Raw genomic sequence first — 15,485 nt, 5'->3', positions numbered from 1 at the left:
TAATTATTTTAATTAAATTTAATTATCTGTCAGGGATTAAATTGATAACGTCGGGGACTAAATTGAAACATACGTGACACATAACGTGACACATGGACACTTTTCGTCCCAGGGACTAACGGCTAAACTTAGATAAGGACTACTATGACCGACGTCAACACTTTCAGGGATTTTTTGAACCATTAATGATTTCAAGAGACTATTATGACCGACCCCTTCATTATTAGAGACCAAAATGGTGATTCACTCGAAATCACTTTGTCATTTTATGAATTAGTTACTCCCTCCGTTCCTTAATATAAAAACTAAGCAACCACTTCACATCCGATAAGAATTTTAGTTAATTTAGGCAATTGCAATAAATTGTTCTCAATTTATATCAATTTTCCAAAGTTACCATTCATTCATTATTTTTTTATTTTCATATATCATTAATGCTATGAGAAGTGGAAAGAGAGAGAAAATTCAATTAAATGGGGGCATTCTTGTAAAAAATAATTAATACACCACAAATTACAAGTTGGTTCTTATAAAAAGGACCAATTGAACCTACTATTTAGTTCTTATAATAAGGAACGAAAGGAGTATCATTTATGTGAGAGGTGGATTTGTGTATAAAAATTTATATTTATTTAACTATCAAAAGAAAACGTGAGAGAACGAGAATTGTCATTGATAAATGCACTAGAATGATTGACCTAGATAAGAATTGAGAATTCGAGCCTTGCAACTGGTTTAGGTATTACGACTGTCCATCGGCCGATTATGGTCAGCTTCGAGCCACCAACGTCGATTTCCTCGGGTGGAAATCACCAAAATCTCATCATGCCCGCCACCACCCGTTTCAAGGTTACAATTTCATCAGGTTCAATTTTAACGGATGACAGTTTGAATCAGATAATTGACACATTGTTGGTCCATTAAATAAGGCCTATTGGTTATGTTCTTTTACACTGTGTTTGGACAAAAAAAGACCTCTGATTTTTTGGGCCTGATTCGGGCCAGTTGAACATGGACATACCTATTGAGTATGTTCTCTTAAACTATGTTAGTTTATAGGCGAAGAAGAGAGAAATAGGAGAAATAAATTGAGAAGAGAAACATTAAAAAACCTTGTTTGATGGATCATGGAAGGGAAGAGAGAGAAGGGGGAGTTGCTCAGATGGGTCCTACCACCATTTTTCACGTCATCGGAACTAAACATATATAAGTATCACTTGAAAGAATAATCAATTTATTTAAAAAATCTTAATATATGTTTAACTAATTTTTTAAAGACATACTTTGTGTCTCTTTAAATAAGACTTAGTAAATTTTATAAAAAAAATCAACCATACTTACTATACTTCCTCCCGTCCTCCTTTATACCCTACGTCCTTTATTATAAGACCCTTTTTGATATATTCCTTTGTTTCTTAAAATATGACCCTCTAGTAGATTTTAGATGACAATATTATGATGTTCGATATTTACCCTTTACATTTAGTATTTTTTTAATTTAAAAATAATCATCCCCAATATTCATGGCTTTCCAATTCTAACTATCACGAGCTCTAAGCCTCTAACAGATTCAAATTCACAAATATTCTTAAAAACACTTATTTTAATTTTTATTCATCTTTTGTACCTGTTTCGTTGGTGTGTTTTTTTTTTTGAACTAATTTACTTTGTTAAAACATGATAATTTCAAATCTTTTAACTATACTTTTTGAATTTTCCTCTTTTAGTGGAATAAAATAAAAATAAATGATTAAATTTAAACATGGGTAAATATAGAATTTTGAATAACATTTATTTTAAGCAAAAACATGAAACAACTTCATTACATGTTTTATTGATAAGCGTGATAAGTCCTTATAATAAGGGACAGAGAGTATAAGGATCAATCAACTACTTCACACTTCTTAAAATTTTTTGTTAATTTAATTAATTTCATTTAATTTGTTCTCAATACTTATGAATTTCAAAAATACCCATAACTCAATTTTCTATTAATAAATCTTATTTCATTTTTTTATAAATGTAATTCTCTTAAGAACCTTATAATTAGAGATGGTGTGCTGTGAGTAACATTTTAAATAATAAAAAACCACCAAAGAAATGTTATTAAATGTTCATTAGTAAAATTCAGAATATAATATTATTAATTAACTGTATGGAGAAATAATTTTTTTACAAAAGTAATATTTAATTTTCTATTTTATCCTCTAAAATGTATATTTTCATAAAAGTATTGTTGTCTCTAGAATGTTTTTTTTTTATGAAAGCATTACTTGTAAAAATATAATTTAATGTTATCTTAAAATGTTAAGTTGACAAATATATATATAAACACATTTTAAGTGGATAAAGTTCGTATATTAATAAAGTTAATATATATTTTTTTAAAAATTAATAAAGTTAATATATTCAATTGAATGTTTTTAATATTTTTAAGAAAAATATAGATTTAATATGTTGTGAGTTTCAATGCAGGTTTCAACGGTTGCTCACACGCCACCCCAGGATTAAGCTTTACTGGCTCCTTTGTCATTAGTATGCTCACGTCACCCTGAAATAAAAATATTCTCCCTCTTTTTTTCAGTGCCCCCTCTACTCTCTTCCTTACATGAGTTACATCCTCCTCCCCAAGTCCAACTCATTTAATATTCTTTTTTCGTTTTGATTTAGATTTCAATAAAATATTGATATAAAAATATTTTGTACAAATAATAGTTTAAAAAAATATTAATTACTTCATTTTCTTAAATTTGATTTCTTTTGTTACATTTGGAAATAAAATAAAATTGAATTTGACATAGTATTTTTAAATATGATATTTTATTATAAATAATAAATAATAAAATATGAGATTTATACAAAAGTTTAACAAAATATTTTTTAAAATTACTATGAGCACATTAAGTGACTAGCATAGGATATGACAGAATATGACAAGAAAGCTGGATAAAAATTTGATAACACAAGCTGGAGTACGATAGTCCAGCATCATGTCTGGTGTTTGTGGTGCGCCAGATAATTTTTTTGGTGCATCGGAAAATTTTGCGCCAGATAATGATATAATAGAATGTAAACAATGGAAATGTATGAAATTTTTCTTCAAATAAATATTACCTAATATTATTTAAAATTTAATTTTTCTTAATTAAAGTTTAAAAGGAAATTATTATATGAAAACTACTTTTTCCATTTTTATAAATGAGCCCAGATTTTAAAAATTAACTAAAATTACATTATGTTTTTATTAATTACTCTCATTAAATAAAAATTAGATACGTAATGTTAAAAAAAATAGATAAGAAGCTTGTGGCAAGTGATAAATAATAACAATAATTTAAATTTTAAAAATGTTATACAAACTTTTCATTTATTAAAATTAGTCTATATTTTATCTATGAATTATGTTCGTGTTATGGGAGATGGACGACTGCACCATTAGTTCAAGCCTCACTGACGACTACATCCTTAGTTCAAGGTCCACTCTTCTAGTGGACCAGAACGAAAAGTGGTCCAGAACTGGGGGACTACTGTTCTGGGGTCGGCCTGATCGACCATACCCCTAACCGAACAGCTCACTGACCCGACTAGCATAAGGGGACGATCACACTGGGTCGAACATGAGAAGACTGACGATGCAGCAAACAAGTACCATAAGCTGGGGATAGGATGCGAGTCACATCAACCATCCCATCATTGACCCTATCCCCAGCACAAAAAGCTAGGAGCAAGGCTCGAGGCCTAGTCACATGTTACTACGAACCTCCGACTCTAGGATCTTCGAGGACAACAGAGGCCACAAAGGGATCTAACGGTGGAAAATCCCCTAGGGCCTTGGCACTCATGACCTTATCCGAGACTACCCTAGCTCATCGACCAAGTATAAAAGACTCCCTTCACAAGAGTCAAGGTAGGTTTTTTGTTTTTACACTTAAGAGATTTCACATCCCTTACTCAGGAACCAACTTAGGTATCAGAGTGTCTTCGCGCGCAGGACCCCCTCCGGGGCTCACCCATGACGTTCAGACCCTTCTCCCCCACCGTCACTTGCCCAAGCACTTTCCGTCTTTCCCCCTACTCGCACCACCAGGCCTTCTCTGTTCCCATATTTTCCTACCCATTCCTTGGTGGTCTTAGTCACCTTCCCCCAATCAATTAGTGTGATTTTTATCCATGATGCACAAAATTTGATAGCACAAGATTGTGTTATCCTATGTAGAAAACAACATATTAAACACAATATTTTCAATTCATCAAAGTACCAATAAAATACAAAATTTAAAATAAACAAATATAAATAGAGGATAACAAGATAATATATAGCGAGTCTCATTTTCTTCCTTCTTCTTGTTTTTCTCCATAGTCCATGCTCTACCTAGAAGAAGAGGCGTTGACTAGTGGTTCGTGGTGGTGGCTCGATAATGAAGTTTGTTGGTGGTGGTGGTTGTTGGGGTTGGGGGTGGTGAAGAAGAAGAAATGATGGAGAAGAAAGGAGAGAAAATCCGGGGAAGAAAGGTAAAGAGAAAAAGAAGAAACAAAAGGTGTGGATTGAACTCTGATTTGGGTTGAATTCAAATTCTAGTTTAGTTTTTGGATTTATGATTTTTTAAAATCAAAATCAATAATTTTGATTTCGATTTTAATTTTCTAGGTGTAAAATAAATAAAAATTAATTTTAATTCCATGTAGGCTTCATTAATTCAGTCAGCATGACATCTCAGCACTAGCCGGAGCTCCGGCCTCCGACGATGACCTACTCCATACGATTTACACAGAGTTTTTTCAATAATATTTTTGGGAAGAGATATAAGTCAGACGACGAAACAAAAATATAGACCAATTTGAGGATTAACCCTACAAAATATAAAAAATAAATTTTTTTCTTTTAAAACTCTAACTAGAGTGGAAGCAATATCCTGGAAATGTGAAGGGCACTTTGGTCTGGACAGAGAATGTACCACCTTACCTTGTTTCACGGTACAGTTTCAGGGCGCGTTTCACTTGTTGGGGTTAATAGAGCTTAATACAACACCGTTTTAATTTGCCATGATGACGTTTCAATGTCCGTAATGCCGACAAATATACCTTAAATAGCATGTTTGAATATTTGGCATTTGCAATAAAATCAAATGAAGAGAGAACAAAATAAAAAATTACTGTATCAAAAATTTGAACATTACTTTTACTGTTTTACACTTTCAATGTTAGATGTAATATCCTTTCAAAATAAAATTAGATATTATATATTCACAAAATGAATATTATATTAAAGAGTAAGTTAAAATATTATTGAACTACATAAATTTTAGAGATGTAATTTATCTTTCTGATGTAAAAAAAAGTAACTTAAACTTAAGTCACCTCAATCTTTAGAGAGGAAAGAAATGAAATTAATAAATGTTATGATAAATGATAAAAAAAAATTGAAAATAAAATGAAATAAAAAGAAATGTGTGAATATATTAAAATTTAATATATCAAAATTATTTACTAAATTGAAATTATGTATTGATAAATAAAAGCATGAATTATCATATATTTATTTTTACCAAAATACCCATTCCATTTGAGTTATATATACACCTCCTTTTTATTGAAATTACGGAACTTGCCACTTTCTTTTAGCTTCCTTGACCTTAGATCCAAGGGATGATTTAGTCTTTTAAAATCAAGAGAGGGAAAATTCAGAGACAAGAGAGAGAAAGAGAGATAAGTGAAGTGGTTACTGGTTGGTAGTAATGTTTTTGTTTGAAGCATCCCTTCCCATTCCCATCCCTTTATTTAACCACATTGGTTTAAACAAAATAGATTAAAAAGTGAAGATGAAAAGAAAAGAGGAATGGCCAGCATCCCCAAATTGTAAAACCTCAATGATTTTACTGTGAAAAAGCTGTCCCGTCCCGTCCTTCACTGCCAACTTGACAAATTAAGATGGGGTAACAGTCAATGACCTCAGAATTGCAGGCCATACCAATTTCATGTTAACAAATCACTCCCCGAGTTAACTCGGTACTAAAACCGAGTCACCATCATCTTAACTCATAAGGTTGAGTCAAAATCAAATTCCCAAGATTAAATAAAAATCCATTACTGACTACAATTGCACCACACACACACAGAGTGGTGTTGTAATAACTAGTGGTAATAAACTGTAGGGTCATTTTTTAAACAAGATGAGTCCAAAGTGAGCATATTTATTACTCACATCTAACCTCAAGTGGGGTCAGCAACTTAACCATGGATTAGAACCAGGGTTAAAATTCAACTGGTTAAGAAGGACAACCACATAACCCAAGTTTTTTATTATTATCAACAGTCCTCAAGGCTCAAACAAACCTCACCAACAACATCTTCCTAGTTTCTCCTCTCTCATTCATTCTCTCCCTTCATTTTCCCCTCTTCTCCTTCTCTTCCACCGAAGTAAACCCTTCACCTTTTTTTCACTGAACCCCAAATCCCATCTTAATTTTATAAAACAGTGGTTTCAGTTGCTGCAGGTAGTAGACGAGGTTCAAACTTCAATTTCTGCTGCAACAATTTCCTAACCCTAGTAGAAAACCCATAAAAAGCTAAGCTTTTCTTTTCTTCTTTGTTTATCATTTTTTATTATTATCTTAAATATTTTTATCCAGCACCCCTTGATGTTTGAGCCATGGACATAACCCCAACAACAACGATCATCACCAACATCAACAACACTGCAACACCAACAACAACAATTGCAATTGCTGCAGCAGCAACTTCATCAAAATCCCCAGAGCATGAAACTGAGACACCACCCAGGATTGCTAACACCACCACCCCACCACCAACAAAGGCTTTGTCTTTTTCCAACGGTGTTCTCAAACGCCACCACCCCTCTTCCTACCACCACCACCACCACCACCCCCTTTCTGCTAATCACACCACCATGGCGGTTGCTTACAAAGAATGCCTCAAAAACCACGCCGCCAATTTAGGCGGCCACGCGCTCGACGGCTGCGGCGAGTTCATGCCGGCACCTTCCGCCACCGCCGCCGACCCCAGCTCGCTAAAATGCGCTGCCTGCGGCTGCCACCGGAATTTCCACCGCCGTGAGCCGGAAGAGCCGCCAATCTCCACCGCTGTGATTGAGTACCAGCCCCACCACCGCCACCACCCTCCTCCGCCGCCGTCGTTCCAGCCTTCCAGCCGCAGCCCAAATTCAGCTTCTCCTCCTCCGATCTCGTCCTCCTACTACCCCTCCGCACCCCACATGCTCCTCGCCCTCTCCACCGGACTGGCGGCGCCGCCGGAGAACGCTGCGGGCCCCACCTCGTCCTCAAGGAAGCGTTTCAGGACCAAGTTCAGCCAGGAGCAGAAGGAGAAGATGCTGAAATTCGCTGAGAGAGTTGGGTGGAAAATGCAGAAGAAGGACGAGGATTTTGTTCAGGATTTCTGCAACGAGATTGGAATTGAAAGAGGGGTTCTCAAAGTTTGGATGCATAACAACAAGAACACTTTTGGGAAGAGAGATGGTAGCAACGAAATCAACAACAACAACATCAACAACAATATCAACAATGCTGGTTCTGCTAAGAGTTTTTTTGCAAAGGAAAATCATGACCCTGTTATCACCAACATTAACAGCGCCTCTGAAATCAATGGCAATGGAAATCGCAACCATGGTGCTGAGGATCCAATTCATCATCACTACCAGAACGATGGTGGAGCAACAGTTCGTGCTAATGGGTCATCTTCATCTTGAATCTTGATCGATCTTTCATGGGGAAGAACAAAAATGATGATGATAATAACATGTTTAGAACATTAGATTAAGGATGGTACCAGTTTAGTTTAATTAGTGGTTTAATTTTTACCTTTCTTCTTTATTCTCTCTGGTCTTTAATTGTTAGTTTATATTATGGATGAGATTATGATGATGATGAGAGATTAGTCATGAATGATATCCTGTAGGAAATTTATTTTATTTTCAGTGATCATGCTTTTTTCTTTCTTTCATGTTTTATGCTTAATAGTATGTTTAGAAACTAGTATAAAAACCAATGTGAAATTAAAATCCCTAACGATAGGTTCTCTTAGCTTTGCATGTGTACAATTTGTCAGAAATCTCACGTTGATTAGAAGTACAGTTAAATTAGTGTTTATCAAAGCTAGATCAATTCTTACTCTAAGCTTGGTGGAGAGTTAAAAGGTGACTTAAAATCTAAGAGAATTAATTGATTATTTATACTCATCCGGATGAAAAACCAAACATGGATTAAAATGTTTTCATTCAAAATTAATTGGGTTGAGTATGAGTAGTACTGTAGTAGTAGTACTATTACTGGTTCTAAGTTCAAAACAGTACAAACTGGCTTTCTTGTACGTGTGTATAAACTTTGGCATGATTTCTTTTCTCTGCTGCTTGGTCAGTTTAATTGTTTGAACATGGTGTGAACAGTGGACATGGCAGTGTCATTATTTGGGTTTTGCGTTCTGAGTTGGAGAAGGAGATGGAAACGCTTTCTTTCTGCAGTTTCTCCCGTAAGTCATGGAATAGTGATTTTTATTTTTCTCTCCTCACATCGTGTCTGAGGGAAAGAGGCAGAAAAATAAAGTGTTGCTGTTCAGGTTTTTATTAATTTCATGGAAGGTGTTGAATTTCTGATGCTATTTTATTCCCATGGTCACTGTGCAGCTGTTCTTTCAAGAATAAATTAAATTGACCCAAGAGACAACAACACTGAGATTGAAAAGTCTATAGAATTAGTTAAATAAGTTCTTTAACAATCTTCATTCATAAGCTAACTTTGGGATAAAATTAAACCTTAACTTGCATTTTAAGATGACATTAGAGTATATATTAGACTTGTTATGAACATTCATATATGGATTATTCGTGAATGTTAATTCCTACAAATCTTACGTTATGTTTCAGATATTTGGTTGAAACATTTGGATTTAAAAACACTATTTGATTATAACATCCTGATTTAATAACTTGAGTCATGTTTCTTGGAAATACTTCTCAATAGGTCGCTTATCATATATTTCTCTGTTCAAGCATACTTAGTATTAGAGTTTTAATAAGCTAAGTTCATGAAAAGAAGAAGTACTTTATTGTTACAACTTACAAGTAGCACTAATTAAATTTTATAAGTCATTTTCAATTGTGTAGTCCCATAATTATATAGTCTCAAACCTCTCATTCTGATGTGTATCGTTAGTCATGTGTTACTTCAATTCGCCTAAAAACTTTGTTAGGAATTACTTATTATCTGTGTCTTCTTATTGTACCAATGACCATTCTCCTCCTTTAGTCTGGATTCCTTTAGTCTGGATTACACACATGTACTAAATGTGAGGAAGTTTGTTGATAAATTTCATATTAATTAAAAATATGATTCAATAAATCTTTATAGGAGGCATTCCGGTCACCCCTAAGTAAGACATGATATTCTTTTATTAGAGGGTGTATCAAAGTTATAAAGCTTTTGGTAATCTGAGCTTGTATTAAATAAGCCCATAGTTTATTGTAGTTTAGTGGAAAATAGTAGTGAGTATTGGGATTGTGAAGTGTTTGATGAATCCAAAAGAAACCTTAATTATGCTTTTAAGATAATGTGTCTAATTATTTAAGATAATCTAACTAGCTTCTTTGGGGGGTACTTTCCTTTTAAGGAAGTAGATAGAGATGATCAATGTCTCACTTATTAAAATACTAAGGATATAAAAAAATATTAAAATAATAAATATGATGACAAATGAGAGGGGAGAGTACAAGTACTGGGTGTCTTGGCTTTCACGCTTCACGTTATGGGTCTGTTTTGTTTCCCATTTAAAAATTTATATTTTAAATTTCTTATTTGTGTGTGTTTTGGGGTCCACTGTCGATGGATTTGATTTGGTTTTTGGTTATTGATGAAGTCAGTAATCTTGTTTTGGTGGGGGTGGGACCTGTCTTTGCTGCTGGTAACCAGCGAGTCATGGGCTGGTCCTGGACCCCTTAATTGCCCCTTAAAAACAGGGATACCCTGATGCAGAGGATGTGGAAATTGTCAAATTTCCCCTGCTAATGTAACAGTAACAGTAACCCACTATGGAAATTGCAAGGTGGTTTCTTTCACTGATTTCTGAACTTGTAAGTCGTAACAATATCTTTTGAAATTGGATTTATAAAGTTTCTTGAGAAAAATGGTGAGGGAGAGGGAGAGAAAAGTTTTTCTCAGTTGAAATTTTCATTTCATGAAAGAAATGTAAAATTAAGTGTACGTTTGAGAAAATATTAGAATGGTGCTGGTAGAGAGAGCTTTGCTACTTATGGTGGTCCTAATTGACTCAAACACTATTAAACTTGTGGTTTAAACAAAAAAGAATATTAGAATGATGTTTAAATGACAAATTACATTTTTCGAGAGAAAATGTGAATGGAGCAAGTGATACTTAAAGTTAAAGTACTTTCACATTTGGAAAACAACAATATGAAAATCCCTAAGCGTAAAAGATCATGTGCATACAGCGCTACCGCTCTTGAGGTTCTGTAATTACTAACAGTTTTCTTCCCTAACTGATGGCTTTTGACTGTCAGTAACCAGCGTTTTTCTTATAGTGGGCAGTGGAAACAGACTTCTAGGGTGTAGTCGATGGTGATTTCCTTTAGTGGTTGGATCTCTGGGGTAGAGGGGAAGAAGCATAGAAATCCGACATATGCTTCACACCGATCAGATTCAGAGCCTCACATGTGGTGTGGTAGACTCGTCGAATATCCCTCTCTTTCTCATAAATCATGCGATGGCTAGTGGGTGGAAGGGGTTGCGATTTATGGTGGTTGATGGAAGGTGGGTGGCGGTTGTAGTGTTGGGATATGGGCCACGATTTTAGAGAATGAAGGAGATAAGGAGGAAAATGATGGTTGTTGTGGCTGGTGATGAGCATATATTTTGTAGTATCTTTCCAATGTTTTTCTATAAAAATTGTTGCATTACCTTTATATAACTCATTGTTTTCATGATAATTGTGCAATCGGTAGGTCCTAGGAGAAAAAGTTGAAAAAAAGGAAGAAAACATGGGCAAGAGCAAGGATGTACCAATGACGACATAGACTCGATCCGCCCCTACCCCCGGACACCATAGCATGTTGGGAATGACAGGGTCCATATTGAATATAACCACTCCTATTGGGGGATGTGCCGCCCTGCCTTTCAATCGATACACAATTGAGATGAATTTATTGTACTGGTAGTACTTGATAAGCTCTTAAGGAATAATCTCTTTCTTTGGTACGACTGTAATGATTAACAAAGAGCACAAATGTGGTGAATTCGAACACGGATGTTGATAAATTCATAAAAGAGGACGCCCATAACATGGACACAACACGACCTCAAAGTTGTCACAGAACACAGTCGTGGTGATTAACATCAACGAGCGTGCGGACTTATGCAACCATATTTTTTTAAAAGTTCAGAAAGAATGTTTTGTAAAGGAAGACCTCAGAAGAAAAGAAGAAGAGTTCACACAGACAAAGAAAGAAAAGGCTTAGATGGCAAGGAATCCTACTACGCGATTCCACAACTGCAAATCATTGAGGTGCTTAGGGAGAGACTACACGTTGGTTTATCTTTTCCCTTATTTTCATGTTGATAGCTATGATTAGGATTTGCTTGTTCTAGATTTTGAGCTATAAAAAAAACATTTGACAACAACTTTCACTTTTTCTTCTTCTTAAAACTCTTATTTTAAGATGTAACTTAAAAGTAGCTTTTAAGACAAAAAAAAATATGGGCTAAACAATGGTACCGGCAAACAATGCTTAAGAATCACTTTTTAATCTTTCTTAATATCTTTTACCTATTTTCATGAGTGGAAAAATGTTATTGTTCTTCATTTAGGTTGCAACATAATTTATAGTGTGGAAACCTCATTTGATTTGTCATGCATCTCAACCCAAACTCGTTCTTTTATAACTTGGTTGGCAGGTTCCTGATTGGCTGTGAGGAGTTATGCAGGCTTTTTTGGACTTTGTTGTTCGTTTTTGTTTTTCTGTAAATGGACTTGTAAAGGTTTTGTGGACTGTTTGTTGGGTTTCTTTGAACTGGTTTGCATTTTTCTTGTTGCACTCTTTGGGGCTTCTTTCGACTGTTTTTGACCTTTTGATCACTTTGAGAAATGTGTATATCTGACTATTTCGTCATCTTTATATCAATACAAATTTTGCTTTTGAAAAAAAACTTGATCTTAGTTAAACAAGCATCTTATCGAGTTAGTTAAGATTTAAAAATAATATGTTTTGATTAATTTATGCCTATTTTTTTTCTTTCGTTCTATTTCACTCATTTTTTCTTGTTTTTTTTTATTACATCATTTGTTATCTCACTTTTGTCCATATATTTCTTTTGGGTTGACAGAATTATTGTACATATTGTTAAAATGGTCTGATATTCAATCCCCTGGCTTGGCGACATACAAGTTTAGTAACGGTTAAAACCTTCCACTATACTCATTTAGGTAGCGTTTGGTGACGGAACGGAACAGGACATAACAGAACGGAACGGGACAGAACAGGATGGCACAGGAAAATAATGTTCTGTGTGTCGTGTTTGGTAACTCCAAGTCAATAGAATGGAACCATGATTTTAATTACATATATAACCCTGCATGTTTAATATTTGATTGAGAAAAACAAATTGAACATTTTGCATAGAAACTGTTTGTTATTGCTTACTTCATGAAATAATCACTTATTTCTTTAAAAAAAAAATTAAAGAGATTTTGAGAAAAGCAGAAGTTGATTCGTGTTTGACTACTCTAATTAAAATCACTTTTTTTTTATCTCCTCTCATTTATCATCATAGATTTTCATTATAAGCTAAAGTAACTGTTTTAAATAATCTGCTTCAACTGAAACAAACACAAAAAGTGATTTTTTGATTAAAAAGTGATTTTTCCAAAATAAATTGAATCAAACGCACTTTAATTGGCTCGTTTATCATTGCTTACAAAAACAGATTTTACTTTTGAGAAAATAATTGATTTTATTTTAATTAAGTTGATTCGTGTTAGACTATTCTAATTAAAATCACTTTTTTATCTCCTCTCAACTATCATCATAGATTTTCAGGATAAGCTAAAGTAACTATGTCAAATAATCTGTTTTCAACTTCACCTGAAACAAACACAAAAAGTGATATTTTGATTAAAAAAGTGATTTTTTGATTTTAAAAGTGATTTTTTGATTAAGAAGTGATTTTTTGATTAAAAAGTGATTTTTCCGAATTAAGTTGAATCAAACGCACTCTAATTGACTTGTTTATCATTGCTTACAAAAAGTGATTTTACTTTTGAAAAAATAATTGATTTTATTTTAAGTGATTTTTTTGAAAAAGTATATTTTCATTTAACTTTGTCTACAAATATAATAAGTGCTTTCAATTTAGAAGTGATTTTAAACTGTTTAGATACATAAAATTTCAAATATAAATTAGGGGTACTTTTGAACTTATCAAAGTTTTAAGAGAGTGTTCCGTTCCGTTCCCTTCCGTTCCACCATTTTTCAGGGAACCAAAGTGTCCCGTTCCTAGAGCCTTTTGTCCCGTTCCGTTCCATCTTAAAAACATGACAAACACAGAACGTAACCCATGTGTCCTGTTCCGTTCCCTTCCCACCTGACTACCAAACGCTACCTTAATCTCACAACTAAACATGGAGACTAAAACAGTTTTTTTACAAGAATTTTAGAACTCCCACAAAATAAATTCATCTTTGTGCCGGTCTAGCTAGCGGTTTATAGCTGCTAGAAATTATCATTTTTTATTATTTTACCGTTACAAATGTGCGTATACCCAATAATTATGATGGATTGTTAAAAAATTCAAATAAAGATTGGTAACATAGAGGGTAGACAACTAGAGATATAGGAAGAAATGAGAAATGAATGATATATGTGATATATAATGTGGGGTTGTATAAATGACTCATGAGAAAGTTCCGGTTAAATAACTCATCATCCAATCACGTTGAAGATAAGTGAGTTGAAATTTCTATATTTTATTTATTAATTTATTTCCAACTCACTTATCTCAAATGTGATTGGATGATGAATTATTTAACTCAAACTTTCTCATGAGTCATTTAGACAACCCATATAATATGATGTAATTAGAAGAGTGAGATAGAGATAAAAATAGTATTCATAGGTGTACACCATTCATCATCCTAAAAAATTGAGTTATGATATATTCACACCTCTTTTTCTCTCCCACCTCATTTCCACCTTTTTCCTCTTCCTATCTCTTACTTTTTCATCATATCATTAATTATATCTCTCACTCCTCTTTATTTTATTTCTCTAAAAGTGGAGGTGTGTGAGGTTTCAACAAAACATTTTTGTAAAAAATTGGGCAATTATTTAATATCAGGTTGAGACCGACATAACGCGATAACATGACAAATGATAAGATTGGATGTACAAAAACCCTTTACAATTACTCCCGTCTTTAATTATCCACATTATAGCATTCCTTTTTTTTTGGACAAATACATTATAGTATTCTTAGAAACGTAGGCATTTCCATCTGGGCCTATAAAACAACCAATATTCCTTTGAGCTAAATTTAACAGATGTCATTTTGGAGCATATTTTTTGGCATAATTGTGAAGTTATATTTGTCCATCGTGTAAAAATCCGCATACTGAGACATCCTTATCATATGATCATATAATATACTATATAATATACTAAATAATTGTCTCTTTTTGCTTTTGTTGGAGGATTAAGAAGATAAGACATCTATGGTGCAATGCTCTTATCCTAATAATGATGTGTTACTTAATATGGGAGTTAACTTTTTGGGGTCAATAAAATAAAGCTGAGGTTATACTTCCTCCATAGGGAGTTTGATAGGGTACTTTTATGTCCCTACCTAAAAAAATTACAGTGTGCCAAGATGATGTGACCCTTCAATTCCTAAATTACATGATTAGATTGATGAACTTAGTTCATCTAACTTCAAACCCATATCATATTCCAATTCTAATGGCCTACGATCGACTCCACTTTTAGCTCATGTTCTATTCCAACTTGCCCGTGTCGATCCAGACAAAGCTATTCTCAGTTTGTATCATTGACGTCAATGACTCGTTTGTTTGTTTTTATTTATTTATTTATGAAAAGTATTAATTAAAAGATGTATGATAAAAAAATTAAATTAATTAATGACATGTTTTTGTAGTGAGTAAATATTTATAAAAATATTTTAATATTCGTAGGAAAAAAATAAAAAATCTAATAATATTCTTAATTAACTTATTTTTTATTTCAGTATAAAGTTCCGATCAACATATATGAAAATTCTTTAAAAAAACATATATGAAATTAAATTTAGAACACTGATGGACATGCCCACAAAAACAAGAGTTCACCTAGTGTGAGGAAGTTTAAATGAAAATTGAATTTGTGAAATTTAATGAAATTAACGGGCTACATTAATTGTCATAGTAAAGTGGTATATGCTCGATTACTCTTAAAT

At 33.4% G+C, this 15,485-nt stretch overlaps 1 protein-coding gene across 1 annotated transcript; it reads left to right on the top strand.

Annotated features, from left to right (window-relative positions):
* Window positions 1–6,310: 6,310 nt before the first annotated feature.
* Window positions 6,311–7,951, top strand: LOC130728513 (zinc-finger homeodomain protein 9-like). Its single transcript, XM_057580010.1, has one exon. The coding sequence runs from the start codon at window positions 6,650–6,652 to the stop codon at window positions 7,721–7,723; it is 1,074 nt and encodes a 357-aa protein (XP_057435993.1). The 5' UTR covers window positions 6,311–6,649; the 3' UTR covers window positions 7,724–7,951.
* Window positions 7,952–15,485: the final 7,534 nt, after the last annotated feature.

The sequence above is a fragment of the Lotus japonicus genome, chromosome 1 (genome assembly GCF_012489685.1).
Source record: "Lotus japonicus ecotype B-129 chromosome 1, LjGifu_v1.2".
Classification (NCBI taxonomy): Eukaryota; Viridiplantae; Streptophyta; class Magnoliopsida; order Fabales; family Fabaceae; genus Lotus; species Lotus japonicus.
This window is presented reverse-complemented; position numbering and strand designations above follow the sequence as displayed.

Bases quoted from the DNA above. Each gene is read 5' to 3' on its own strand.
- LOC130728513 (XM_057580010.1), top strand. From the start codon at position 6,650: ATGGACATAACCCCAACAACAACGATCATCACCAACATCAACAACACT.